Here is a 27,991-nt window from a genome sequence, read left to right as displayed (position 1 = left end):
TTGCATTTGATTTGTATTTTGAATGAACAAGATTTCAACAGATAGAACATACAGAACAGTGTCTTGCATATAGTAAGTACTCAATAAATCACTATTGAACAATAACTGAAAATGAGGATGGATTTTAGTAGAAAAAGACAGCATGAATAAAATAGGCAGAAGTAGGAAAAGTCAACAGTAAGTTATATATTTATGATACTGTAGTATAAAAATGTTTTTGAGCTGGGTGCGGTGGCTCACGCCTGTAATCCTAGCACTCTGGGAGGCTGAGGCGGGAGGGCTGCTTGAGCTCAGGAGTTCAAGACCGGCCTGAGCAAGAGCCAGACCCCGTCTCTACTAAAAATAGAAAGAAATTAGCCAAACAACTAAAAATAGAAAAAATTAGCCGGGCATGGTGGCACGTGCCTGTAGTCCCAGCTACTGGGGAGGCTGAGGCAGGAGGATCACTTAGGCCTGGGAGTTTGAGGTTGCTGTGAGCTAGACTGATGCAACGGCACTCTAGCCCAGCAAGAGAGTGAGACTCTGTCTCAAAAAAAAAAAAAAAAAAAAAAAAAAAAAAAGGTTTTGGTGTCATCTGTGTCTAATTTTTAACATGAAAGTTAATAGATTTGCACAAAATTTGATATCTAAAAAGAGCTCTTTAAGGTTCCACTTCCAAAAGTGGCTGACCCCTGCCCCTTCCCTGCCATACATACCCAGGTAACAACTGCAAACTCTGGACAAACCAAACAAACTTACTTGAAGGCACTAAACAATGACTAAAACGGGGTAGAACTGGAGATATAAGTTTGACACCTGGAAGAAGGGAATGGCATAGCACTGGGTGAGTTTTACATTCTTAGAGCTTTCAGCCTGAAGGCAGGCCCCAGCATAGTGGGGGTGACTAAAATTTAGGGAGAAACTTGTACTCTCACTGGCTTGAAGAACTAGAGAACCAAGACAGAGGTACCCCCAGCAGCTGGAAAGTGAGGGGGATCCCAGACAGGAGAAAACTTGATAGTGGGAACCCCAAATATTGTATGTACATTCTGCCCAAATACCTGGCTGATACTGAAGCTTGCATTTGTGGGGCAGATTCAAAATAGCCTGCAATTAAAGTTAACAGAACTAAGATTTGAAGAGCCATAATGACCAGGTAATGCCCACTCATGGTATAACTCCATTTTCTCCAGTGAGAGTGCATGGGAATTTGTCATTAAACTGTGGCTGTGTGGCATTCTTCTTTATGACAACCAAGTTAACTAGAGATTATGTTTGGCTCCCAACCTTCCCTGATAATCAAACACCAAAGGAGATGATCTCTTCAAGGAGGACATGGTCAGCAGCGTCAAAGGCTAATTTCAAGGAAGTCTTCTGTATTGCTTGGCTATAATGTACCATCAGCATTTTATTACCTCAGAATAACTTACTTAAACCAAATATTTAAAAAGCCAAGTTGTGGGAGGATAAGCAAAAAGCAACATTTGACCAAATGGCCTGAAGACCATCATCTGCACTTCACTTCCCTGGGATACAGTAAGTACATCATCACATACACACACTCAGGTGCGTAAAGCTCTTTGGCTCTGGAGTCAGGTCCTGGCTCAGACACTTACTTGGGAAAGTTATCTTCCTTCTTTCTTCACCGTGAAAATAAAAAAAATATTACCTATTCCTCAGAGGCTTATTGAAGGGGATCATGTAGGATCTTGTCTGAGAAGTACTACTTGTCTGAAAAGTACTACTTTGCCAAGGGCATGGATCACAGTAAGGTTGATTAAAGTTGCCAAGATACCAATCTCCTCCTCACAAATAGGACCTTCTCTCTGTATCCACTCTCCCTTTGGTTTCACAGCCTTCAGGAGGTTATACAGACATGAAGGAATATTAATACTCTGCTTAACTAAAGCACTTTTGTCCTGCCCTGACATTCCCAACCTCTATCAGTTTAAAAAACAGAAAACTAAACTCTTTATTAAATCTAAGAAGGGGTTCCTCTATGTCTAGCAATGTCAGTCTGTTCAAAATGTTTGTTTCATATGTACATTAATATTAAATATATGTTAAGTAGTTATACTGTCTGGTTTAACTTAATTATTTAACTTAATTTTATTATTTCTTTCTTTTTTTTTTTTTTTTTGAGACAGAGTCTCACTCTGTTGCCCGGGCTAGAGTGAGTGCCGTGGCCGTGGCGTCAGCGTAGCTCACAGCAACCTCAAACTCCTGGGCTCAAGCGATCCTTCTGCCTCAGCCTCCCGAGTAGCTGGGACTACAGACATGCGCCACCATGCCCGGCTAATTTTTTGTATATATATTTTTAGTTGGCCATATAATTTATTTCTATTTTTAGTAGAGATGGGGTCTCTCTCTTGCTCAGGCTGGTCTTGAACTCCTGACCTCGAGCGATCCACCCACCTCGGCCTCCCAGAGTGCTAAGATTACAGGCGTGAGCCACCGCGCCCGGCCAATTAATTTTATTATTTCTTAAACTATCAGATTTGACTTTTTTTTTTTTTAGCTTTCACACACTTCTGAAGAAGAATGCTCTATTAACAGGTTATATACCAGCTATCCTATGAGTGCTGACAGAGGGTAAACTAGAATTGAGTCTTTTACTTTATCAGAAGTATTTTCAGCTGTGGCCATGCCTTTTGTTTATATACAGCATTCAATCTGAGAGTTCAGGTTCCCTGTGGGACTAAGAAAATAAATTTCATTAAAGTTTACTTTCTTGCACAGTTTGTAACGCATAGCTCTTACTAACTGTCAAAAACTGATAAAAAACATGCTATAACTATGAAAAAATGAGTGATGTAATTGTAAAGCAAACTAAATTCATGTAAATCTAGATTTCCTAGATAACTCCAGTAAGATTCAGATATTATTTTTCATGCTTAAATTAGGGAACTGAATATTAAAAATTATAGTTCTTAAAACTTTTGTGCTTATATAATAATCATAACAACAAAAATTTTAATTAGAAATTCTATTCTGGCCATATAACTCCCCAAATAACAATGCCTCCCCCCTATTCAGAGTAGGAAACACATACTCCACAGAGTAGGAACACTGGAATGACAGGGCAAACAGGTAGAAGAAAAACATGTGTCCCATATTTTACCATCTACCATAAAAGTTCAGCTCATGCTGGAACTCCAAGAGCTAGCTCAGACCACTCAGAGCCCCCTTAACTCTAGAACTCTTCCACTCCACTCAAGTTTGTCCACACTAGGGGTGACTAAGTCATTCAATCTTTCATTTAACTTCTCCTCTGTTGTAGACACTGGACCAAGCCCTGGCATGTGTTCCCAGGTCTTAAGAAGCTCATGGTCTAAAGATACATGTAAATATATAAACAAATAATCATGACATTTTTAATATGTCATACTGAAGATATATGTAAAGTGCTCTGACTACCTGCCTGAAGGAGCGAAGATTTCTGAGAAGTGACATGTGAGTTGGGCCTTGAGGTCACATCCTTGAATGTCTAGATCTTGAACTCCCCATCAACACTAGAGTGTCTCACGGGGATCAGTCACCCCAAGGATGAGTTACAATGATCAAGTCTCAGGGATGGACTATTGCTATTCTGTTTTCAGTGTAAGACTATTCAGTAGGATGTCTTCTCCACACTGAGGGAGAAATTTGAAAAACAGATTGGGGATGACTCTGCTTACCTATGGTTATGATGGCTAAGAGGGATCTTTTCCTTAAGCTAATTAGAGAAATCCTCTCTAAGAAATGGAGATATGGAGTTTTGACTGTCTAATTGTGGCTTGTTTTATTCAGGTGGTTTAAAAATAAAATATTAATTGTTCTCAGCCAGTACTCTAAGAAATTAGCTCCCTTTTTTATGCCTTTGTTAACCCTGGAAACAAGATATGATTTTCTACATAAGAGACCATGTAAAATATCCATTTCCTAGGATTAAGAAATTTATGAATTCTGTGGATTTTGTTTTTGCTAAAACGTTTTTTGTAGATATGGGGGTCTCAGTATGTTGCACAGGCTGGTCTTGAACTCCTGGCCTCAAGTGATCCTCCCACTTCAGCCTCCCAGTGTGGGGATTACAGGTGTGCGCCACTGTGCCCAACCCTGGATTTCAAATAAATAGGCCATGAACAGAGTGTGATAAATTCTGACTATAACAAGTGGCACTTGGTAAATAAGGTCAAATTCTATATATTTATAATATATGCTGAAAAGGAAGTATTAACTCATTTTTCCCTTTTAGAAGTCAGATTAATAGTAAATAGTTGGTAGATATGTGAACAAGGGTAGAGAAGAAGAGTGAAGAGAATCTTGCTCTTATACTGATTTTCTCATAAGGGAGTCTTTTTAATTTCGACTTATGTTAGAGATAAGTTGGGGCTTATCTTATTCTCCTCAGCCTAGTTTAATATATCTTTAATGGGCTAACACGTCTATTAATTTGTTCATTCATTCAACAAGGATTGAATGAAGGATTTTGGTGTGTATTAACACTTAAAACAAGAAAAACCTTTACAATGTCTGTTATCCATCGTGAGTTGATTTTTGTGAGGTATGGATCCTGTTTCAGTCTTCTACGTGTGGCTATCCAATTTTCGCAGCACCATTTATTTAATAGGGATTCTTTTCCCCAGTGTATGTTTTTGTTTGCTTTGTCAAAGATCAGATGGCTATATAAGGATGGTTTTATATCTGGGTTCTCAATCCTGTTCCATTGGTGTATGTCTCTGTTCTTGTGCCAGTACCATGCTCTTTTGGTTACTATAGCCTGGTCGTATAGCTTGAATTCTGGTAAATTGATGCCTCTCAATGTGTTCTTTTTGCTTAAGGTTGCTTTAGCTATACGGGGTCTTCTCTGGTTCCATATGAAGCGTACAATTATTTTTTCTAGATCTGTGAAGAATGATGTTGGTATTTTAATAAGGATTGCATTGAATATGCATGAAACCATAAGAATTCTAGAAGTAAATGTTGGAAAAACTCTTATAGACATTGGTGCAGGCAAAGAGTTTATGAAGAAGACCTCAAAAGTGATCACAGCAACAACAAAAATAAATAAATGGGACCTGTTCAAATTAAAAAGCTCTGTACAGCCAAAGAAATTATCACTAAAGCAAATAGCCAACTTACAGAATGGGAGAAAATACTTGCATGTTATACATCTGATAAAGGGCTGATAACTAGAACCTATACAGAACTCAGGAAAATCAGCAATAAAAAAATCAAACAACCCCATTAAAGAGTGGGCAAAGGACACGAACAGAAACTTTTCAAAAGAAGATAAACTAGTGGCCAAGAAATATATGAAAAAATGTTCAATATCTCTAATCATCAGGGAAATGCAAATCAAAACCACAATGAGACATCACTTAACTCCAGTGAGAATGGCTTTTATCAAAAAGTCCAAAACAACAAATGTTGGCATGGATGCGGACAGACAGGAACACTCATACACACTGCTGGTGGTACTGCAGAGTACTACAACCTCTATGGAAAGTAGTATGCAGATACCTCAAAGAACTAAAAGTAGAACTACCATTTGATCCAGCAATCCCACTACTGGGTATCTACTCAAGGGGAAAAAAGACATTCTATAAAAATGACATCTGCACTCGAATGTTTATGGCAGCACAATTCACAATTGCAAAGATGTGAAAACAACCCAAGTGCCCATCAATACATGAGTGGATTAACAAAATGTGGTATATGTATACCATGGAGTACTATTCAGCCATAAAAATGACAAACTACCTATTATATTACCCTGGATGGAGCTACAGCTTATTTTTCTAGTGAAGTATCACAAGAATGAAAAAACAAATACCACAAATACCACAGGTACTCACCATTAAATTGGTACTAATTGATCAACACTAATGTGCACATAGGGGAAATAACATTCACAGGGTGTCAAGCAGGAGGGAGAGGTGAGGAGGGGATGGATGGGTAAATCCACACCTATCAGATGTAGTACACACTGTCTGGGGGATGGGCATGCTTTTCAGGTGGCGCAAAGGCAATTTATATAACCAAAGTATTTGTACCTCTGTAATAGTCTGAAATAAAATAAAAAAACCTTTACAGTGAGTGCTGATTTGTCTGTTTTCCCTAAGTTTCAATAGCTATACAATGTTTTCTTAAAGTAGGGTTATTCTGCAATGGGGTTAAAAATAGTGTGAGCATTTTTTCATTAATGTTTCATCAATTGGATAACACAGAGATGAAGAATTTCAGAATTTCACCTGGCATTCAGTTGATGCCAATAATCTGTCATGTGGCAGGAAGGCGGCCTCAGTGATCTCTCAAGGTCCATGCCATCCCTTTAAATGTATTGCTCCTTGGGCTCCATGAGTTTGCTCATTTGCAAAAGGTAATGCCATTGTTCACTGGATAGCCCACTTGGTTCAAACTGACAAGGCAGCTGCAGAAATTCAGCATCAATTTTCTGCTATCCCACTCATACTTTTTGGTATCTATTTTCCTCTGTTTCTTACACAATCTTACTTTCAGACTGAAAGCTTAAATCTTAAATTTAATTTAGGGTAAACTGTGATGCTCTTATGTTGAATATTTTTTTAGCATTCTAGAGTCTTTATTATGGGGTAAGAGATAGCCATGTTCATAGGAAATTCATATTAGATCAGTAGGCTAAGGAGAGACTTCTGTAGACATCATCTTAGTCTTCATATACTTTTCAGTACCAAGATTCAGGCAGGGCATCAGAGTCTTCTGACACCCATCACTGACAGCCTCCTTTTATAATCTGACCATTTGGGGGGAACCCACAGTTGCGTGTGTTGCAGTACAAAGAAGGCATTGAAGCACCTGCAGAATTGCCTGGTGCCTTTGACTCTGCAGAAGGCATAAGGTTAAAGGGGACAGAATGGTGAAGAAAGAAGGGGCAGACTATTGCTACTAGCTGCTGGTTATAAGTCACTCATGCCTATTGCTGATTTATAGAACTTCTTCTAAAAGTCCATCTTTCCTTTCAAAACACTTAGCAAATTCCAAAAAAAAAAAAAAAAATCTGGCTAGAAGACTGGGTCTTTGCTTTTGTACTAAATTTGTGTTCAGAAATGAAAACTTTTGCTATGAAGGAGAAGTGACTCACCACTCAGTTGCTGGGCTGTAGCCAGGCGGCTGGGCTTCAGGATGAACTGGCACTGCATCTCTCGGGGCAGCTCTTCCATGAGGAAGGGCTCTTGGAAGTTGAAAGGGGTGGTTGAGTCCTTTGATCCTGGTGTCAAGAGTGCAGTGTCTCGAAGATGGCTCATTTTAATTCCATAGGGATATTCATGCCCTATAGAGAAAAACCTAAATGTAGACTTCAGACTGACTGGTACTGAGACCTTGTGTGCTACAAACAGAACATACTACAATTTACTACTGGGATTTTTGAGATAAAGAATCCTTGCCATATTACTCAGCTATAAGAAACAATGGTGATATGGCGTCTCTTTGGTTCTCCTGGAGAGAATTGGAACCCATTATATTAAGTGAAGTATCCCAAGAATGGAAAAACAAGCATCACGTGTACTCACCAGCAAATTGGTTTCCCTGATTGTCACCTAAATGCACATTTGGGAATGACACCAATTGGATATCAGACTGAGTCGGGGGATAGGGGGAGGGGATGGGGGTATAACTACATGATGAGTGCAATGCGCACTGTCTGGGGAATGGTCACACTTGAAGCTCTGACTCGGGGGGATGGGCAGTACATGGGCAACGTATGTAACCTGAACTTTTGTACCCCCCATAATAAGCTGAAAAAAAAAAAAGAATCCTTTTGTTGACTGAATGATCATGTACATGCTAACAGTTGGAGACCCTTGGATAATGCAGGTTGTCCTACCAAAGTAGTTTTAAGACAGGGTGGGGAGGATAAGAAAAGAAAAACCTTTAAGAACTATCTTGTTTGGAATGAATGCACAGATCAGTCTGTGAATTGCATAATGTTGACTCTCTGTATGTTTGCATCTGAGAATATTTAAAGGTATTCTGGTATCTTCTTTGACATTCACTAGATCTGTAAATCTTCAGCAAATCTGTCCTCATTCAGCCTCAAATCTATGACTTAAAATATTTATCTATCACACAAGTATTATACAGACCAAATAAGTAAACATTAGTAGCTAACATTATTTAAATAATAGGAACAAAGAACTATATCTGTCAAGCATCACTATAATTTCTATTATCTACCACATGATATCTGTGTGATAAAGACATTTTGTTACTTTTTATTAGTTACATAATTAGAGTTACTCAAGAGCATTGGGACTGGTTTGATTTATGCTTCCCTCCTACTGCTGCCCTCTGAGGTTGGTGTTCATAGGCAATAATCAGAAGGAAGACAGCAGGGGATCAGAAACACAGAAACAGATACAAAAAGAAATTTACAAACTAGAAAAACTAAACCCTGGACACCTGACTGCAATAAGATTTTGCTCTTTAGTACTCTAAGTAATTGCATCCTCTTAGTATAATCCTCAAATACCATTGTGCTATAGTTTTTTAAGTACAAAGAGTAAGTTCCCTTCTATTCCTGACTTATTACTGAATGTAATTCAGTGAACTTTCAACTCTTCCTTCCCACCTGGCACAGGCATACAATATCAATGTTCCATTAATATCAATTACTACAGCAACTTCCAGGGATTAGGGCAAAAACAGGCTTCTATAACAGCAATAAAACAAAATCATTTTATCAAAATAGCTAGCTGGTAATCTACAACTGAGGTTTGCAAGGCACATTAAAATTAAAATATACAATTAAGAACTGCTGCTAAATCATGGAACAATTATGTTCTATTGTTTTTTAGTAAGAGGTAATATGAAGCCTGGAGCTGTTTTAAGCCCCCAAATTACCATCTACCTAGTTTTAATTAAATTAATATATTTTATTAAAACAATTTTTTAAAAATTTTATTTATTTTTTATCTCAGCATATTATGGGGGTACAAAAGTTTAGGTTATGTATATTGCCCATGCATCCCCAACCCCCGAGTCAGAGCATATTTTAAATATTTAATTTTTAATGACAACTTTGTTGCTCATTGGCTTTTACAAAAATGACCACATTAAAAACCTGAAATGCTGTTAATTTTAGTTTCAGTTCTGTACATGATCACTTTTTCTATATTCTAAGTCTGAAAATATGCATTTTGTAGAAAAGTTTGGTTTTAGATTACTCAGATCACTTGGAACACTCTAAATTACATAGCATTGACCTCATAGATAAATGAAAGGGTTACATGAGACAATGCATATAATATGGTCTGTACAATGTCTGGCAGGTAGTAAGCATTTTAAAATTGTTAACAGAAATTGTCATCATCATCACTGTCATCACATCAAGATTTGCTACAGATACTGTCCCTTATTTTAATTGTTCTATTTCTGTTAACTACAATGAATAAAATGCTGATCAAGAAATTAGCTAAATAATTTAAATAAAGTGAAGTGTAACCTATTTACCAATAATTTCTCAAAAGACATGCTGGAAAATTAGGCTAGAGAAATAGCAAATGGGTTTATCTCATTTTCTTTATGATGCCTAAGAAAGTTCTGGGCACGGAGCAGGTGTTATGTACTCACTGGTGGATTAAGATGCATGACTAGATTACAGATTGTCTTCCACAGAGGCAGCATATAGTTAGGAAAAGGGACAAGAAACTCAAGAACTGAATGTCAAAGATAAATGTATGGAGAAAAAGGAATACCAATACATATTGGTTTCTTACAGAAAAATTTAAAAAAATTTGGCAAGATAACTGTAAAGTGAAAAAGCAGAGAGGAAAATTTACATTTCTCCTCTCAACTGTACCATTAATTACTTGAATGAGGACATATTATTTGCCCAGCACATAGTAAATGCTTAATATATACTTATTAGATGAATATCATGTGAGATTATTTAATAGTATTTTAGCTTCGGACCATACAACCAATTCTCCGAGGCACTTTGAATTATAATAAAAACACAATCAATGCTATCTTTGATTTTCACAAAAACTTACCAATGAGTGGGTATGGCGCGTCTTCTTTGCCAGAATTGACCCATAACTGGTAATCTCTCTCAGAGCCCTTGGAGATAAAAGAATTAAAAGTTGCAATACATCTTTCACATTTGATGCTTGAAGGAGGACACATTTTTGGACATTTTTATGCTTTGCAAAAAGAAAAACCTGGAGACAATAAATGCTATTCAGGTTCATGAGGGTAGTTATGGTTATTGAGGACGGAAGTGCTGATTCCTACAACAAATCTCCCTTTCACCATTCCCTAATAGAGGACTCAGGAATCCTTCCTTTTTCCCTCCAGTGATGGCTGGGGATCCACAAAACTGCAATGGAATCAGGCCCTCACTATATAGGTAGCCCATGGAATGTGAAATCATAGCTAGGCCCTTTTACAAAAGAACAAACTTCCTGGTTCTAAAAGGTTATTCTCTTCTTTAGAGTCCTGATTTCCCCTATATCTCTGGACTTCTCAGAGAATATTGGACTTAACCTCCAACATGCCCCTGCAAAGAAACCTTGTTATTCAGAAAGCCACAAATACTGCTGTGTCTATAATTAAACATAAAATGTCAAAGGCTGACTATTAGCTCTTCTGAGTAGTAGAAGAGTGACCAAGAAGCTTTGAGAACATAGGTAGTTGGCACAGTTTGCACTGGCTTTAGTTTGGTAAGGCCAGTCCTGGGGACAGAAAGGATAAGATTCTGTCTAGAGAATAGGCCCAGTCATAGAAAACAATAAAATTGTTCACTAGCAGAATTATAACCCAGCAACACTATAAATCCCACTTGAGAGAAATAACACTAAATTATATGGATTTTGCTAAATCCTCTAGGAGGGATAAAATGAAAATGCTTTAAATGAAGCTTGGACAAATAAATCTGTTGGCAATATTTTATATCCTTGCCTTTAACTTCTGGTTAGAAGTCATGGCCCTGACCTTAGAATGGAGGGTCCTGGCTATGAAGGATACCATACAAACCACCCCTTTTCCCCCTCTCAAACACTCAGCTTGTCACTTCCTCCCTGCCCCATCCTCTAGCCAAAATTTGTCATAAATAGGAAGAGTAATATAATAAAAATCTTTTATTTTTACGTAGTATCTGAAAACATCATAATAATCCCTTAGAACAGGTATAACCAAACAGCCTCAATTCCTAATCAAATTAATAGAAATTTTTTTTGGTTTGAGAAGATTGATCATTTTATCCAAAGGAAAACCATAGATAAGAAAATGAATAATGTCATTAATCTCCTTTCCTAGCCCTAAAACTATCCACTCTCTTCCAAAATATATTCATACAGGTTAGAAATCAATGCAGAGATGCCTTCTTCATTCAATACATATAAATTTAATTACATTTTAAATGTATTACTAAATTTAATTAATCAGATTTCTTCTTCCAAATTTTTGTTGCCCTGAGTTCTTAAGGGCTTATTATGGCACTGTGTATAAGCAAATGTAAATACAATCAATAATATTATGGCATGTTTTAAATATGTATCATGTCACTTAATAGTAACAGTGTACTTACTTTAATATTTATAGAGAATCTCATTCAGGGAATAACAAAGTGCTTCCCTTAGTTTCCATCATTTTGAAAGTCACTCCCTTTAATAAAAGTACTCATTGTATGGTGTTTATATTAACTGGTGAGCAATGAGAAGAACCTTCCAGTTCTCTTTCCTCTACCTCATCCTCAAACATTCTAATATTGTCCACTACTAAAATTTCAAAAACTAACCTGTCACAGAAAACAAAAAGGGACAGAGGCTGAAAGCAAAACATGGAAGAGTGTGGTGTGAATACTAAAATTATAGTCCAATCTCATTATGCTTTTCAGTTCATACAGGTTTTAAAATAAGAGTAGAAGAACAGAACCCATATATTAAGCTGATATTAAGGGTTTATTGTCTTTAACTTCTACATTTTGGGGAACAAGATATGACTGGTATCTCTAATAATCAGCTGTCTTATGAAAAGGATAATATTTACATACATTTAAAGTATCAAAGTCTGTTTTTAATTAAGATTATCTAGCAGAGTAACTTACAGTTATCCCTAGCATTGAAAATAACATGTTGATAACTTCATTCGCTGTATCTGAATTCTTTACTGTTATAGTTTTAGACTGTAGGAAAAAAAGAAATAAGAAATACAGCTATAAATAAAGAATTTTAAAACAGGTGAATAAATCATTGTCAAATGATTATCCAAAGACAAATCTTGACTTCTTGTGGAAAGAGTAAATCACAAGACTTAAGTAGAACATGATTATAACATACATTTATTCCCTTATATGCCTTTTAATAAAAAATTTCTCTTAAAAGAAAAAATGCATGGCCCACAAAATATAACAGCTTAAGCAAGTAAGAAAAAGACTGACTATATTTCAGAGACAGTACAGGCATCCAGCTCTCAATCAAAAAAAAAAAAAAAAAACAAAAAAGTCAGTGAGGCTGGTCTACTGCCTCATTTCCATAATTGTATTTCCATAATGTAATCAGTAATAAAAGAAGGGAGAGAGCTGAATCTATTTCTATTTTTTCCTGAGTACTGTTTTCACAGTACAGGATTTTATTTCTTTGCATGGTATAAAGTCAGTTCAGGTAAAATCAGAATAATAACTGGTTAAAAAAAACATTTAAAGCTTAGAATTTTTAAAAACAACTATTTGTTGAGTACTTTCTATGTGTCAGACACTGCACCTACTAAGATTTTCATTGTTGAAATCTTTCGAGGATATAATATCAATGAGTCTAGAAGAATTGAAAATTTTAGAAAGCTCAATTCTGTTACCAACTCTGCCACTGAATAGAGTATTGATTGATAATAGCTCTGTGTTAATAAACTACAGTGAGAATTGGCCCCTTAAAATGACAATTTTAAAAAAACAGAAAAGGAATTAGCAAGATTCTGAGATATCTATAGAGCTTGCTGAATTCCAAAAGACATGATTTAAATAAAAAACAATGCTGTGTTTTCAAAAAAGAAATATTTTTGCTATATGTATGTTTTATATATGATAATTAAATCAATTATTAAGGCTATGTCCCTGACAGAGAGGGCTTAAAAGGCATAAATAAGAAGCAAAAATGGAAATATAATATTTAAAAAACATAAAAATAAAGGTAAGTAAAATCCATTAATAATCCATCATTTATTTTTCCATTAATAGTATTTCTTCCCTATGAGCCAATTACTTGACATGACAAATGGCCTCTAAAAGTTATTTGCTAAATGAATTTTAATTTTTAAAAAAGTATTTTAAATGCATTGATTTTAAATTGTACTCCTTATATACCCAAGGATTATGCAAAATTGTCTCAGAGCCCAAAAGGCAGGTTTTAGAGCACCCAACCCAATGTCTGTCTTCTACCAGAGTATTGTAGGTATGTTACATACTGGAGTTTAACTTAAAAAATAATTTCAATAAAGATTTCTGCTTTTTTTTTTCTAAGTCTAAAAATGCTTTCATTTAATTTAAAGAAACTCTCTCATGAAGTCTTTTGTAAAGTGAAGAATCTATCCTTGCAATGACCCGGTTTCTAAGATAATGGTTTTTGTTAGTATAGGCCCATACGTTCAAAATAGTAATTATAGAAGGTATATTTTTCCTGCATGCTTTTCTAGTTAACAAAACAAATGAATTTCAGCAGATAAAGCTCTTTGGCTAATAAATGACAAAACAGAAAAAACTGAAAATGTGGCTATTTTGTTCCATATTAGCAGAATTCACCAACAGGTTGTGTGTAACTAAAGGACTAACATGATACTTCCCACACATGCACTCCTATGTGGGGGAATAACTGTGGAAGCAGGGCTCCCTGAAAGAGACTCTTGCCATGAAATATACTTCAGAGAGCAAAGGACAGAGTGTGTCACATTATCCTTGACTCATCCAGGGTACTAGCAATAAAAACAGAGCACCCGACCTGACCACATCTTTTTGTCTTTTCCAAAATGAGAGTGGGACATCACTCCTTTCCCAAACACACACTTTTCCATACACTGAAAAGGAAGTGTTAAAAAATTCAAGGTGTTTTCCATGAAAATCTTGAATGTAACCAACTGCCACAACTGAATCAAAGCAGGCAGGAACAACAGTGGTTTTTTTTTTTCCCCCTACTTTGCTATAGGACATCTCTGTAATTTCACACCATAAAAATTTGAGTATTTTCCTTCAGCAGTGATATCTGGCATTCAGGAGTTGGTCAGAACACTTGCATAACTTTTGCTTTTGGCCAAAACATAACTATTTTGCACTATATATTTGTCCACAAATAAATAAAACTATTCTGTGTGATCTAGAGCTGCTGTAAAGTATGACAGTCCATACTATTAATATCACAAAAATAGTAATAAATTTCCATCTTATTCATCATTGATAACATCTTAGCTCTTATATCAGTCATCAAATTATGCATAATAACTGGGGTTAAAGACTTAATATTTATTTGACCAAAGTGATAAACACTGTAAGGCAGGAAAGTGCTGATCCCTTAAAAATGTCACCTTTCCCAGATCATTGACTTATTAACCTGAGGGATTCAAGTCATAAAAACTCAAAGAATAAACTTTTCAAAACCACTCTCTACTTAAGAAGTGACAAGTTGGAAAAAATTGCTTAATAATACTAGGAAATACCTCGTTGCTGAAACAGATTTACTATAAATCTGTGTAGCTGCTATTGAAAAGATTCAGAAAAACATTCATGGCAGAGGGAAGAAAGAGACATCTGACAAGCAGTGTTCTTTCCAAGCACAAATGTTAAACAGTGTAGTTAATATGAATTTCTCTTGCTTCATTTTCTCTAGGGTTTACTTTTCATACATACAAAGACACAGAAATATCTAGGAAAATGCATTTTCCCCCTATGTTATCTCTAAATGCCTACCTTCCATAGCACATGCACAGTATATCTGCCTGCCTGTCTCTCTTTTTATCCATGCTATTCTGCTTTATGCAGGGACTTGGAATTTAATTTTCTGGCTTACAAACACTTACATAGACACAATTCCCAATGTCCTTGGCGAAGATTTTGAGGGGAATGCTCTTCGGGTAGTCCTTCTCTTTCTCTAGATTGATGTATCTAATCAAATGCAACAACAACCCAAAACAACACTGAGTCAGATGGAATTTGCTGATGGCTTATTTTAAAAATCAATCTATTTTGCTAATATTTTCAATATACTTATATGCTATTTTTAAAGACAGATGAAAAGACTCAGCAAAGTCAGATTACATTATGGGTTGGAAGAGAATAAAAAAATTTTTTCAGGACATTAGGCGTGGGCACAAAAAAGAATGAGGCCTTCATGTCAAGTGAGGTTTGAGAAGCACAATCAGGTTAAGGCGCCCTTGGGTAATGTTTTATCCTTAAAATTTCCCTGGCCTTCTCTGGACAGGTCCAGCACCTCACTGATAAAGAACAGGAGCATATACAATACTTTATAAGGCCAAACCAAAGCAGTGACCTTTTACTTCTCATCTAGCTCTCCAATACCTCCATTGGTATTGGTATTGGTAAATCTTGGTTATCCCATTGCTTGGGGAGCGGAAGCGGGGAGGAAGGATGGAAGGACCGTGGGTCTAATAGATGAGCCTAAGTCTATCATTTTAGTCTGTATACTCAATGGTGGGGTTAATAATTGATTTTTGAGGTGCTCAGGAGAAAACCCTGCATTTATGGAAACTTAATACATACTTTGAGGAAACTGTTAGCTCCAATTGGTAGCCTGGAGACAATGGAAAGAGATGGAAGATATTATTGACTAATTTCTGTCTAAAATGATCTAACTAGACCACAGTGTTCTCCTTCCTAGAAAGTCAGAAATTTATGTAATGAAAGAACATTATTTATAGCAAGTAGTAGCTAGTGAATAATCTAAACAGCAGCTTATTTTCAGGACAAATGAACAATTTCTACTAAGGAGAAGGGGAATACTTGGGGGCACATCTCTGCAGAAAAGGTTTTAATTTGTTTATTGAAGGTTAAAGATAAAAATTTATATACTGAAAAAATACCTTTGAAGGAGAGAGAGCCATTTGTCCTTTTGTTCTGGAGAACTGCAATCAAAGAAAATGGAAGAGAAAAATCACATACTTATGTTAATATATTTAAGATCATCAATGCAAAAGAAAATATAAACAGCCTGTTGTTATTAAAGTAGTTGCACGTGTAAGATGCAACCTCAGCATAATTGTGTTCTGGAGAATCCTGTGGTGAAATGCCCTTCTGGAAAAATCACAAAGTACAATTTTATTAAATTCTCTTGGATGGATCTAAGATAGACCCTCTTTTCTACTTTACTGCTTTTTTACAAGGGGTATTATACCAGTAAGAGGTAGCTCTTATAGAGGAAAGAGTACTTGATTTGGAATCCAACACCTGGTTTTCCCATATCTGTAAAACTGGGTTAATTATCCCATTCAGAGTGTTTTTGTAGCTTAAAATGCCACATAAATAGAAAGTATGCTCAATATTGAGATTAAAGAGATTAAGGAGAAATCTGACATATGGATAAAAATATCTTGGCCCAGAAACCAGACTGTTCTCAGAAAAGTAAACATGTTTTTAAAAAATACACACAGAATTATAATTTAGTAAATTAGTTCACAGAAAACTTGTTCTTAATTACTATAATCTCATTAAGGTCAATCCACTTATAACTAAATTACTATTGATTAATATAATAATTTTTCTGTCATCACAGCTGCATTTAATTCTTAAAGTTAGAAATAAAATTAACTTTATTCCTATATGGTCTTGTTACTCACAAGCTTTTAAAACTATATTTCTAATCTGTTTAAAGAAATTGGAAACCCTAGTTATTTTCTTATTCCAACATAAATATTTGTAATTTGTTTCTAACTTGGTTGCTTAGCAATTTTCTCCATAAGCAATCTCTCAGGATTGGCCATCAGAAAGCATATTACATTTTTTTTTTTACCACTAACCATGCCACTTCCATCTTTAGTGATTTCTTACTATCCTGTCTAAAAAAGATTTTCTAGGTTCAAGTTTTCTAGGTTTATGCCAAATCTTGGATTTACTCAGCAAAAATCCGTGTTGTAAACAGATGAGACATTTTCTTCAGATCCATTAACTTTTTTCAAAGCAGTTAAAGAAAACTACCACTTTAAGACACTTAGTAATTTTTAAACTTTTAATTGACAGATAAGATATATAGAAAAAACTGCACAAAGCTTAAGTGTACAGCTTGAAGAATTTTTACACATTGAACACACCTATATAACCACCACCCAGATTATGAAACAGATAATCACCTTAGAAGGTCCCCTGATGTTCCTTTTCAGTCAGTAGTTCCCACTATCCTAACTTCGAATAGCATAGAATAGTTTTGCTTGTTTGGGTACTTCATGTAAATGTAATCATACAGTATATACTACTTTGATTCTGGCTTCTTTCATTCAATATTATGTTTGTGAAACTTATCCATATTACTGCGTGCAGTTTTAGATCATTCATTCTCATTGCTATATGGTGTTCTGTTGTTGAAATATATAACATCCATTACTTCAAAAAATAAATAAATTATGAAGTATGTCAGGTGAATTTACGGAGATTGATTTGTGTAATCTTATATATTTACCCTCCCCCCTGCTCTACACTAGAATCCAGGACTCTATTTCTCTAGCAGTTCTTGATCTCAGGCATTTTTATAGGACTAAAACCAGAAGTGCTCCAAAGTCAGTGATGTTATCTCAGAGTTTCATAAACACCCAAGCCCATCAAAAAAGACAAAACTAATATTCAGGAGAGGAGAAGGCAGAGTATCTCAAAGAAAGAAAAAGGGCATGGCAGATTAGAAGATTCTCTCATATTATGGAGGGCATAGAGCTCTGTCATCCTTGAGAGTGAGCTGGGAACCATGCCATTCAGTTAAGGTGTCCTAAGGAAACAACCCAGAGGAAATGGTTTTACCAAGCAACTAGAGAGCCTGGGTCGCAGGCACCAAGGTTTTTATATCAGCAAAGACACCTGCGCACCACATGTGGCAAGGAAGCAGAACATCTCTGGATGTACAGAGACAACTCTGGGCATAGAAAAAGATGATGTCAGCAGTGACCACAGTACACTGAAGGTCAGAAGACTTTTGTATGTTTTGGGGGCATCTCAGAAGTCTCCTGTATTCTGATTCTACCTTAAGAAAACAGGGGTTCCAGTAAAGAAGAAAATCTGATTTCTTACCATCCTGGGAAAATGGAGGTTTAAGGGGAGTTTTCATTTGATCTCTAAATACACAGGCATACCTGAGTTTACAGTTTAAGATTCACAATAGGTACATAAGTTAAAATATTATTCTTCTGATTATTCTTGTAGGTAGATCATTGTCAGATTTAAGTACTTTCTGTGTATTTTGAACAATGTTCCCATTATATCATACAGTTTCCTGTAAAATCAAGGTATAGCACTTATTTTTCTGGTGGATATAAATCCTAGGTTTGTGAATCAGAGTACATGTAGTGACAGAGATATTAAATTCCTTTTGGACTTTTTTTTTAAAGACATGACTATCCTCGTTCCCAAAGTAAAGCATGTAAAGTTCACATTGATTGTTTGCTCTTTCCCCAATTTGACTCAATTCGGAGTTCTTTAATTCTGGCAGTTGTCAGTCTTAGATTTCAAAGCTGTTAATTCTTACTTTTTGTTGTTTAATATTCATTATAGTAATTGGGTAGGATAGATTGCTTCTCGAGCTGGCATTTTAAACTAGATTTCCCTAATATTTACTGAAACTACACACCATTTCTGATAGTCTTCATCCTTTCCTAAAGATCTACGCTTCCCTCTGATACCATTTCACTTTGGCCTGAACAATTGTTAACATTTTTTTTTTTTTTTTTGTAGAACAGGTCTGTAGGCAATAAATTCTTACAGTTATTTTTCTTTTTAAATTATATTTCACCTTCATTTTTTAAGAATATTTTTGCTGGTTATTGTATTCTAGGTTTAAAGTTGTTACTTTCACACCAATTGGGTATTGGACAGAGGTGGGGGGTAGGGGGCAGGGATGGGTGTATTCCTACATGATGAGTGCGATGTGCACTGTCTGGGGAATGGACACGCTTGAAGCTCTGACTCAGGGGGATGGGGGAGCATGGGCAATATATATAACCTGAACTTTTATACCCCAATAAGCTGAAATAAACAAACAAACAAATAAAAAATAAAGTTGTTACTTTCAACACTTTAAAATGTTGTTCCACTGTCTCCTGACCTTCATAATTTCTAATGAAAATTCCATAATAATTCAAATTGTCATTCTCCTATTTGTAATGCACTGCTTTTCTGTCTGCTTTCAAGACTTTCCTCTTCTCTTTGATTTACAATAGTTGTCTATAACATGACCAGGTATTCTTTTCTTCATCTTATCCTGTCTGAGGTCCACTGGGCTTATTCCAATCTGTACATTTGTCTTTTACCAAATTTGAGAGATTTTTATACATTATTTCTTCAAATATTTCTTCTGCCCCATTCCCTCTCTCCTTTTCCTGGAATTCCAATTACATGTATATTATACTTTTTGACATTTTGCCACCAGTCCCTGATGCATTTTTAATTTAAAAAAATCTTTGTTTTCTCTGTTCTTCAGATTAGACAATTTGTATTGATGTATCTTCAAATTCACTGACTACTCTTTCAACTTCGATTCTACAGGGAAGGCCAATAACTTTTACTTAAATTTTTAGTTTTCAGTTCTAGAATTTCTATTTGGCCATAATAAAATATTTTCTATTTCTCTGCTTCTATTTCCTGTCTTTTTGTTAAGTTCAACTGGATTTTCATTTTACTTAGGATGCATACTTATGAAAACTGCTTTAAAGTTATTTTCTAATAATTTAACATATGGGTCATCTCAGGATAGGTCGCTATTGATTATCTTTTCTCTTTCCTTGTTCTTCATGTGTCAAGAATTTTAGATTATATTCTGGACATTACAAATGTTTTGTTTTAGGGACTCTGTATTCTGCTATATTTTCAAAACAGTGTTGATGTTTTTGTTTTAGCAAGCAACTAACTCTATTAGCTCAACCTAAAAATGCTATTTCACCTGGGGTGGACAGCAGATCAGTACAATTCTTTTAGTCTTAGCTTCAACTTGCAAGTCTATTCTAGGCATGTAGGGGTTCAAGTGATCAGAGACTTGGGCAGTATCTACAAACAGAATTTGTAGCTTCCCTTCTCTAACACGTTTGTTTATGAGATTTCCCTCTTCATGCTGCAATATCTGCAGTTGACCTGGATTTTATACCCTGGTTCTTCAGCCCAGGAAGATTTTTGTCAGTTTAGTTGCCCTGCACCATGATGTGACTACCTTGTGCCCTTAGGTCCTCAGGTGGAAGCCTTAAAACCAGGAAACTCACCCACTGCTGGTGACTTCTTCTAAGTTTTAATTCCTCTCCAAAATCTGCCAACTTTTGTTCATTCTTTAAAACTCTCAGGTAGTTTTTGGAGTTTACAGTTGTTATTTGTAGGGTGGTCAGTCTGTTAAGACCCTACTCTGACATACTAGAGGCAGAACTCAACACTTTACTTTTCTAAAAAATAAACAATTTTTAAATAATTGTAGATTTCCAGAAAAGTTACAAAGATAATACAGAGAGTCCCTGGATACTTGTCATCCAGTTTAAGTTTCCTCTACTATTACCTTCTTACATTATAATGCCCCATTTGTCAAAACTAAGAAACCAATACTGGTACATTACTATTAACTAAACTTTTGACTTTATTCAGATTTCACTGGTATTTCCATTAATGTCCTTTTTCTGTTCTAGTAGCCAATCCAGAATACTGCATTACATTTAATTATCATGTCTCCTTAGTAATTGATCTATGACAGTTTCTCAGTCTTTCCCTGTTTTTGTTTCTTGACTTTGACAGTTTTGAGGAGTACTGGTCAGTTATCCTGTAGAATGTCTCTCAATTTGTGTTAGTTGGATGTTTTTCTCATGATTAGACTGGAGTTATAGATTTTTCTGGAAAAAGACCACAGAGGTGAATTGCTCTTATCACATTATATCAAGGAATTCATGATATCCACACATATCACTGGTGATATTAACCTTGATTACTTGGTTAAAGAACCATCGTTTGAGCAATACAATATATAAAACTTGTTTCCACATTCCCCCCTCTTCTTATAAAAAAGTTTTATGGAAATTTTTTGATTAAAAACATCATCTAGTCACACCCCTCACTTGAAATTGCTTCCCTTTACCTATAACTCCAAGGAGATTAAGCAATAGGAAATGATAGGATCTACAAAAATCTGTCATGGAAAAGAAGATATGCAGAGAAAGATACAAACACGTGTTCCTTCCAAATAAGTTCTTAAAATCTTGTGATAGGCCAATAGTGTACAATAGAGTTTAATGACATGCCTGTCTTTTAATAGAGAAGATTTAACAGCTTGGAAAATTTAGTTATCTGGTTTTAGGATGATGCCTGAGGAGTCTGGTGGTGATGGGAAGAGAAAAGAATGAAAAGCATCATGTTCACATAATGGACACTAACTCTTTAAGGGCAAAACAAATACTGGAGTTGGAACGCAGTTGTTCAAAAGCACAGGTATGAGTTTGGTATGGTCACCCTGAACTGAAAAGTGCCAATTAAGCATGTTCAGGATAAGAGGATAAAAATTTTTTATCCATACATTCTCCAGCCTCATCTCCACCTGGGAGTAAGTCTTAGGAAACTAATTTTTACTTCTTAAAATCTTAAGTTTTCTCTTGATTGTACATCTTTATAGATACTAAATCAAAACCTGATACACAATTCAGGTAACCCAGTATTTCATGACATTAATTTTATTGGTATAATGAAAACCTACTTTGTTAGAAAATTTTGGAGTATAAACTAGTTATTCAAACTTAATTGGAATATTTTACAAAATTTGCTTCAGTGAAGGTCATTTCAGTGGTTCAAAAGACTGATAAGACTCAAAAGCTCAATATGTGAAACAAATACCTAGATATTAGGAAAGGAGATGTTGAAGAGAGAGTCCTAAAGATCTGACCAGTCTATTCCCCTTCCATATTCCTGGAAGTTCCCATCCCCCTAGTTGTTTCAGTAGAGCCCCTTTTAAAAATCATTGGTCATACCAAGCAAAATGACTCCATGAGTTCCCAATAGTATCATTAATTTTCATGTATTTTAATCAAAAGCTCTTTGGGAGAAACATAAGTCACAAAAGTATCTTGGTTGGGTACCTGTGTCAAAAGATGAGTTACTGATGTTGTAAACAATCAGAATAAAATATTTTCCTTCTAACAATTTGGGGAACAAAATTTGCTTAACTTCTTCTCTCATCCTAGAAATTACCATAGTAGCTAAACTAGGTAAACACAGGACAAGCCGTGATTCTTACCTGAAAGTGGCCACAAAGTTCAGAGTGGGCCAGCCCAAGACAAAGGATTTCATAGTATTGGTGTTGCCTTCTCCCACTTCATCCACACAGCTTGCAATCCACATATCAGTTAATTTAATTTTGTGTTTAATCTTAAAGTTATTATTATACCTAGAAAGATAAAACCAAAAGGAGCTCTTGTTATTTTGTTTCCTAAATTTTATGGGAGATTCTGTACTTATAACAAAAGTCTCATTCACTGCTTTTATCTTCAGTGCCTAGCACAGTAAATTGTAACATATTTGGCTACCTTGGCCGAAGAATGCCTTTAAAACATTTGGTGAAACATTTATTCCTCATGCCTGCATGTATGGCAGCAAATAGCCATAAACTGGCCACTTTATTTTTCTATATCTTGAGCATTGCATTTGGATCTAAAACCTAACTTTAAATTTACTGCTGTTATAAAAATGTAATTCATTTATTATTTATAACTTGCTTATTTCCAAAAAGACTTGAGTGGCTGAACACACAAAATATTCACAATTTATTAAAATGTTTATAAAATTTTCATTTTAAGAGAGATGCACTGAAAAAACCTGGAATTAATTATAGGAATTTATAATACATTTTCAACTGGTTGTAAGATTTTTATAGTCTTTAGAGGCATAAATTATTTTAAATTTCCTTTAAGATTTCATTCAACCATTTTCCCATATAATCTGACTAAAACTGAAGAACTGTAGCCTAAAAAAGAATCTAAAAGAGAATAGGGTTGACACAACTAACGTTTATCTCTGGGGACTCAGAAGGTGATCTACTTACAAGTCAGCAGTGAAACTGCTTTTTAACAATTTCTACCTAATCCCCCTTAGATCGCCAATATGGAAACCATCACATCTTTTGACCTAATTGACAGATTTGATGTTCAGATGGACCTGAGACTTAAATAGATAAAAGGAATGCCCAGGGAAATTTGGGTACATTCTAGTTTTCAGCAAATACAGTCAACATCCAGCATAAAATGGAGGAAATATAATACTTTAGCCAATAAAAGGAAGAATTTAACACCCTATCATTGCACTTTCTCAAATTCCCTTAGTTTGACCAAATAAATATGTGGCAACTGGTCAATTATTTATCTCACCTGCATTTACTTCTGTAGGCCCAACCCAAGGACTGAAAGCAATTTCCAAATGAAGCCTAAAGATGAGCTGACATAATATGAAACTGAAGGTCTCCCCTTTTCCTCTATGGCCAAGTATAAAGACTAAGTGCTGGTCTCAGATTATTTCAACAAATTAATTGATACAGGGTACCACCCAATTGTTTATCATAGGGTAAGAACTCACAGAAAAGACAGGTTTGTTATTGCAGGAGACTATTTCTTTTTGGTTGCTATTTATTTGGGAAAAAATTAAGTTCTTTCATATTAAGAAGAATCTGTGAATATATCTAAATGTTTGCTATGAGAATGATCATGTAATTAATTTCCTAAAAAACTGGCTAAATTTTTGTAAAATGGCATGATTTAATAATCATCATCATCTCCTCAAATACCTATGTTCTTTCTATCTTAAGGTTCTTGGGTTTATGCCAAAAAAATAAAAATAACATAGATAACCCAAACTTTTAAATGTTCCCAATGGATATACAAAGTACTTAAAATAATCTTTCATGAACTAAATCTCTTAAATAATAGCAATTACATCAACTGATATAGATTTTTGTCACTTCATAAAAACAGTGGACACAGAGTTGCGTGGGAAAAAATGGTGTAACCTTATGTGATAGAGGGACAATTAAAACAAAAAGCTATACAAGTAGATGATGGGCACAATTTTGCCAATATATTTAAAAACAGCAATTTTATGGTGGTATATAAAATGTTTTTAGCAAAATATAGGTTACATAGAAACCACTTAGATGTGAACAGAATACAGAGCAATATTTAATATAAAAAAAGAACAAAGGTTCTCTACTCTAAATATTATCATAACTGCTAAGGAAAAAAAAAAAAAACAAAAAAAGTAAAGGAAAATACCTTCTTCCCTAAGAATTGAATGCATGTTATAAGTAAATAGTCTTTAAGTTCCTAAAGTTCAGGAAATTGGTTGTTGTCTGCTTATCTACCTCCAGGCTAAGCTTTGCACCTAATGAGTACAATGTGCTGAGGAAGACAGAAAGTGCCAGCCTTTGGAATTAAGGTCTATAATCAAGCCCCAGCTCTGCCATTTCCTAGTTTATGACAAACCTCCCTGAGCCTTAGTGTTCGACATCTAAAACAACTGTTTTCTTGAGGGGTTGCTAGGAAAATTAAATGAGACCTTTGTGATTCTCCTGTTATAATACCCAGCATATAGAACCCATCCAATAACTTTTAAATAAAGGAATAATTTTTTTAAACTAATGATTTGTTCCTCTATCAACAGCCTTCCTACTCAGAGCTTCAAGTGGACCTTTTCACGTGCAAAAGCTTGGATAAAAAAACTTTTTTCCCCCTCTGTATTACTCATAACATCATATCCACTTCAAAAACTATAGGCATTACTTCTATTCAAGACATTCTGAAACAGTTTCATGATCTTTATGTTTGCCTTTACTTGTGAAAAATTCACTAAACAGTCTATACCATTCATTTCTCACTAAATGAATATTTAGTTGGACCATTTTACTCATCACAAAGGAAAGACTGATTTGATGGTGCAAAAAACTATATGATTGAGGAATCGTCTATGAAATCCATAACAAAAGAAAGAGTTAAGTAATAGAGGCAGCAGACAACATATTGGTTAAAAGAATGGACTTTGAAATACAATAAATCTAGGTTCAAACGTGGGTTCAACTAATTACTCTGTGATCTTGAGGAAGTCAATTTCTCTAACAATTTCTTTTGTAAAATGAGGAAAATAAATACCCACCTCATAGAACATTTATAAGTCTTTGGAAGAATACTTAATATACAATAAGATCCCAATAAATGCTGGATTTCTATTGTTATTAACACCACTCAGATTAAATATAGTGTTTTGGAAAATTATTTAGCCTTGTCCATGTTTTATTTATGACACTGAATAACTTCGGTGTGTGAGTATGGGAAGTAGAAAAAAGTGTTTAGTATTCTCTAGTGACTATAAATCTCTTTCATGAGATTAGATTTGTTAAAGTACTTTTACCTTTCCTGATGTTTCATAAATAAGGAAAATGGGAAACAGAGCAAGTAGCAGCCACCACGTTCTAGGTTGGGTGGTAACTGCTCTGGTATTTAGTGTTGAGCAGAAACTGATTCCTCTTTGGTACTTCCAGGTATTAATATATTCCAGATATGTCTATATCTTCCTCTTAACTGTCATTTCCTCAGATAAAGCCCTCATTATCTCCAATCAAGATTACTACAATAACTTCCTATCTAGTCTCCTTGCTTCCACTCTTGCCTACCCTCCAATCCATTATCTAAATAACATGAGCCAGAATTATATTTTAAAAATATGAATCACATTATGCCTCTCCAATTAAAACCCTTCAGAATAAAATCCTAAGTCCTTATGATAGCCTTTGGGTACCAAGCCTCCAAGATTGTCCCCAGTGGTTCTTAATTCCTGATAGTCACACCCTTGTGTAGTTCTCTTTCATGCTGTACCAAGGATGGAAATGCAATTTTATAATGATAACCAGGAGACAGTATACAGTCCACCTACTTGATTTTGGCCACAACAAACAGATCACTGAATAGGAAAAGATGCCGCTCCTGCCTCTGCAGGCCTCTTTGGAGTTCTACCCGGCCATCAATCAGCAGAGTCCTATCGGAGCACACAAATGATGACAGAAATGCACATGTGTCGATGCTAGCAGAAGGACTTTCCCTGTAACAGATCAAATTCCACAGATCAGTTAGTCAAATAATCAAATATAGGACCAAGTTTTATACAATTATAGCTTATAGTTGGTCATGAAAAATAAAACTCTGTAACTTTTTAATGCAATGGCACATGTCCTAACTGGTCCCCCGGTCTATTCTCCACATAGTAGTCTTTAACATTACATTATGAAAATTTTGAAACATAAAGCAAAGTTGAAATAGTTTTATGATAAACACACATATGTATACCTCAACCTAGGTTCTACCATTAATATTTTACTGTACTTGCTTTATTATATACCTATCAACTATCTATCCTTCTATCTGTACATTCATTCATTCATTCATTTAGAAACAGGATCTTGCTCTGTTGCCCAGGCTGGAGTGCAGTGTCACCATCATAGCTCACTGTAACATCCAACTCCTGGGCTCAAGTCATCTTCCCACCTCGGTTGCCCAAGTGGGACTACAGGCACATGCCACCACATTTGGCTAATTTGTTATTTTTTTGGTAGAGATGGGGGTCTCGCGATGCTAACCGCGCTGGTCTTGAACTCCTGGCCTCAAGAGATCCTCCTACCTTGGCCTCCCAAGGTAAGCAGAGTTGGTAAAATGGTAAAATGTCTTCAAATCTTTTGCTCATTCTTTTAAAAATTGAAGTGAATTATGTGTTATTATACACATATTATCTATCAAGTTATAGAAATTTTTTTATGTACCTAGATACACTGTGGTGGTATACAGAGCTTTGTCAGGTATATGTTTTGGAGAATATTTTCTCCCAGTCTGTCACTTGCCTGTACAATTTTTTAACTGTGCTTTTGACAAAAGTTTTATATTTTACAATTGATGGAAGTTTAGTTCATTGGTTTTTTTCATATGGTGTTTAATTTCTATGACCTTTCTAAGAAACCTTTACTTATACCTCAGTCATGAAGATATTCTCCTATGTGTTCTACTAAAATACTACGTTTTTGTCTTTACATTTAAGTCTATGATCGATCTCAAATTATTTTTGGTTTATGGTATAAGGTAGAGACTGAGGTTCATTTTGTTTTTGTAGATAAATACTTCATTATTCCAGCACCATTTGTACAAAAGAATTTCCCTTCCTCAGTGAATTGCTTTGGCACCTTTGTTAAAAATTACATGACCATAAAACATAGGTCTATTTCTAGGCTCTCTATTCTGTTGTACTGATCTATTTGTTGATTCTTATGCTACAACCACATTGTTTTACTGTTCTGTCTTTATAGTAGATCATGAAATTCAGTAGTTTAAGTCCATCAACTTTTTCCTTTCTGAGACTGCTTAGGACAATCTAGGTCTTCTGTATTTCCACATACAGATGGTCCCCAACTTACGATTTTTCAGTTTTACAATGGTGCGGAAGTGATACACGTTCAGTAGAAACCATACTTCAAATTTTGAATTTAGATATTTTATTGGGGTAGATTAGGTGTATTAACTGTGCTTTTGACTTACGATATTTTCAACTTGATGAGTTTATCAGGACATGACCTCATTGTAAATGGAAGAGCATCTCTACATTTTAGAGATTAACAAAAATGAAGAACAAAGGAGGGAAAGTCTATTGTGGCTCAGGAAGAAGAGATGAGCTCAGCTGAAAATGTACTCAGTCTGAAATTATTAGTGGACTAGGTGGTGTGGGAAAGTCAGTCAGGTACCTAGCAGTTGGAAGAGATGTCCAAAGTAGAGCTGTCATAGAAACACAGGTGGATAAAGAACACTTTGGGAATGGGTG

The 27,991-nt window shown here is 35.3% G+C and overlaps 1 protein-coding gene across 1 annotated transcript in view; it reads right to left on the bottom strand.

Moving 5' to 3' along the window:
• The window catches only part of ARHGAP20 (Rho GTPase activating protein 20), a 78,744-nt gene that overhangs the window by 15,670 nt on the left and 35,083 nt on the right, over nucleotides 1-27,991 (bottom strand). Inside the window, exons 3-9 of the mRNA XM_045556643.1 lie at nucleotides 26,066-26,230; nucleotides 22,389-22,538; nucleotides 16,021-16,062; nucleotides 15,001-15,085; nucleotides 12,047-12,124; nucleotides 9,993-10,059; nucleotides 7,082-7,270 (exon numbers count right to left, since the gene is read on the bottom strand). Coding sequence (XP_045412599.1) covers nucleotides 7,082-7,270; nucleotides 9,993-10,059; nucleotides 12,047-12,124; nucleotides 15,001-15,085; nucleotides 16,021-16,062; nucleotides 22,389-22,538; nucleotides 26,066-26,230 — 776 coding nt within the window. The remainder of the gene's footprint in view (nucleotides 1-7,081; nucleotides 7,271-9,992; nucleotides 10,060-12,046; nucleotides 12,125-15,000; nucleotides 15,086-16,020; nucleotides 16,063-22,388; nucleotides 22,539-26,065; nucleotides 26,231-27,991) is intronic.

The sequence above is a fragment of the Lemur catta genome, chromosome 7, assembly GCF_020740605.2.
Source record: "Lemur catta isolate mLemCat1 chromosome 7, mLemCat1.pri, whole genome shotgun sequence".
NCBI classification, from domain to species: Eukaryota; Metazoa; Chordata; class Mammalia; order Primates; family Lemuridae; genus Lemur; species Lemur catta.
The sequence above is the reverse complement of the archived record's forward strand: the minus strand, read 5'-3'. Positions and strand labels throughout refer to the sequence as shown.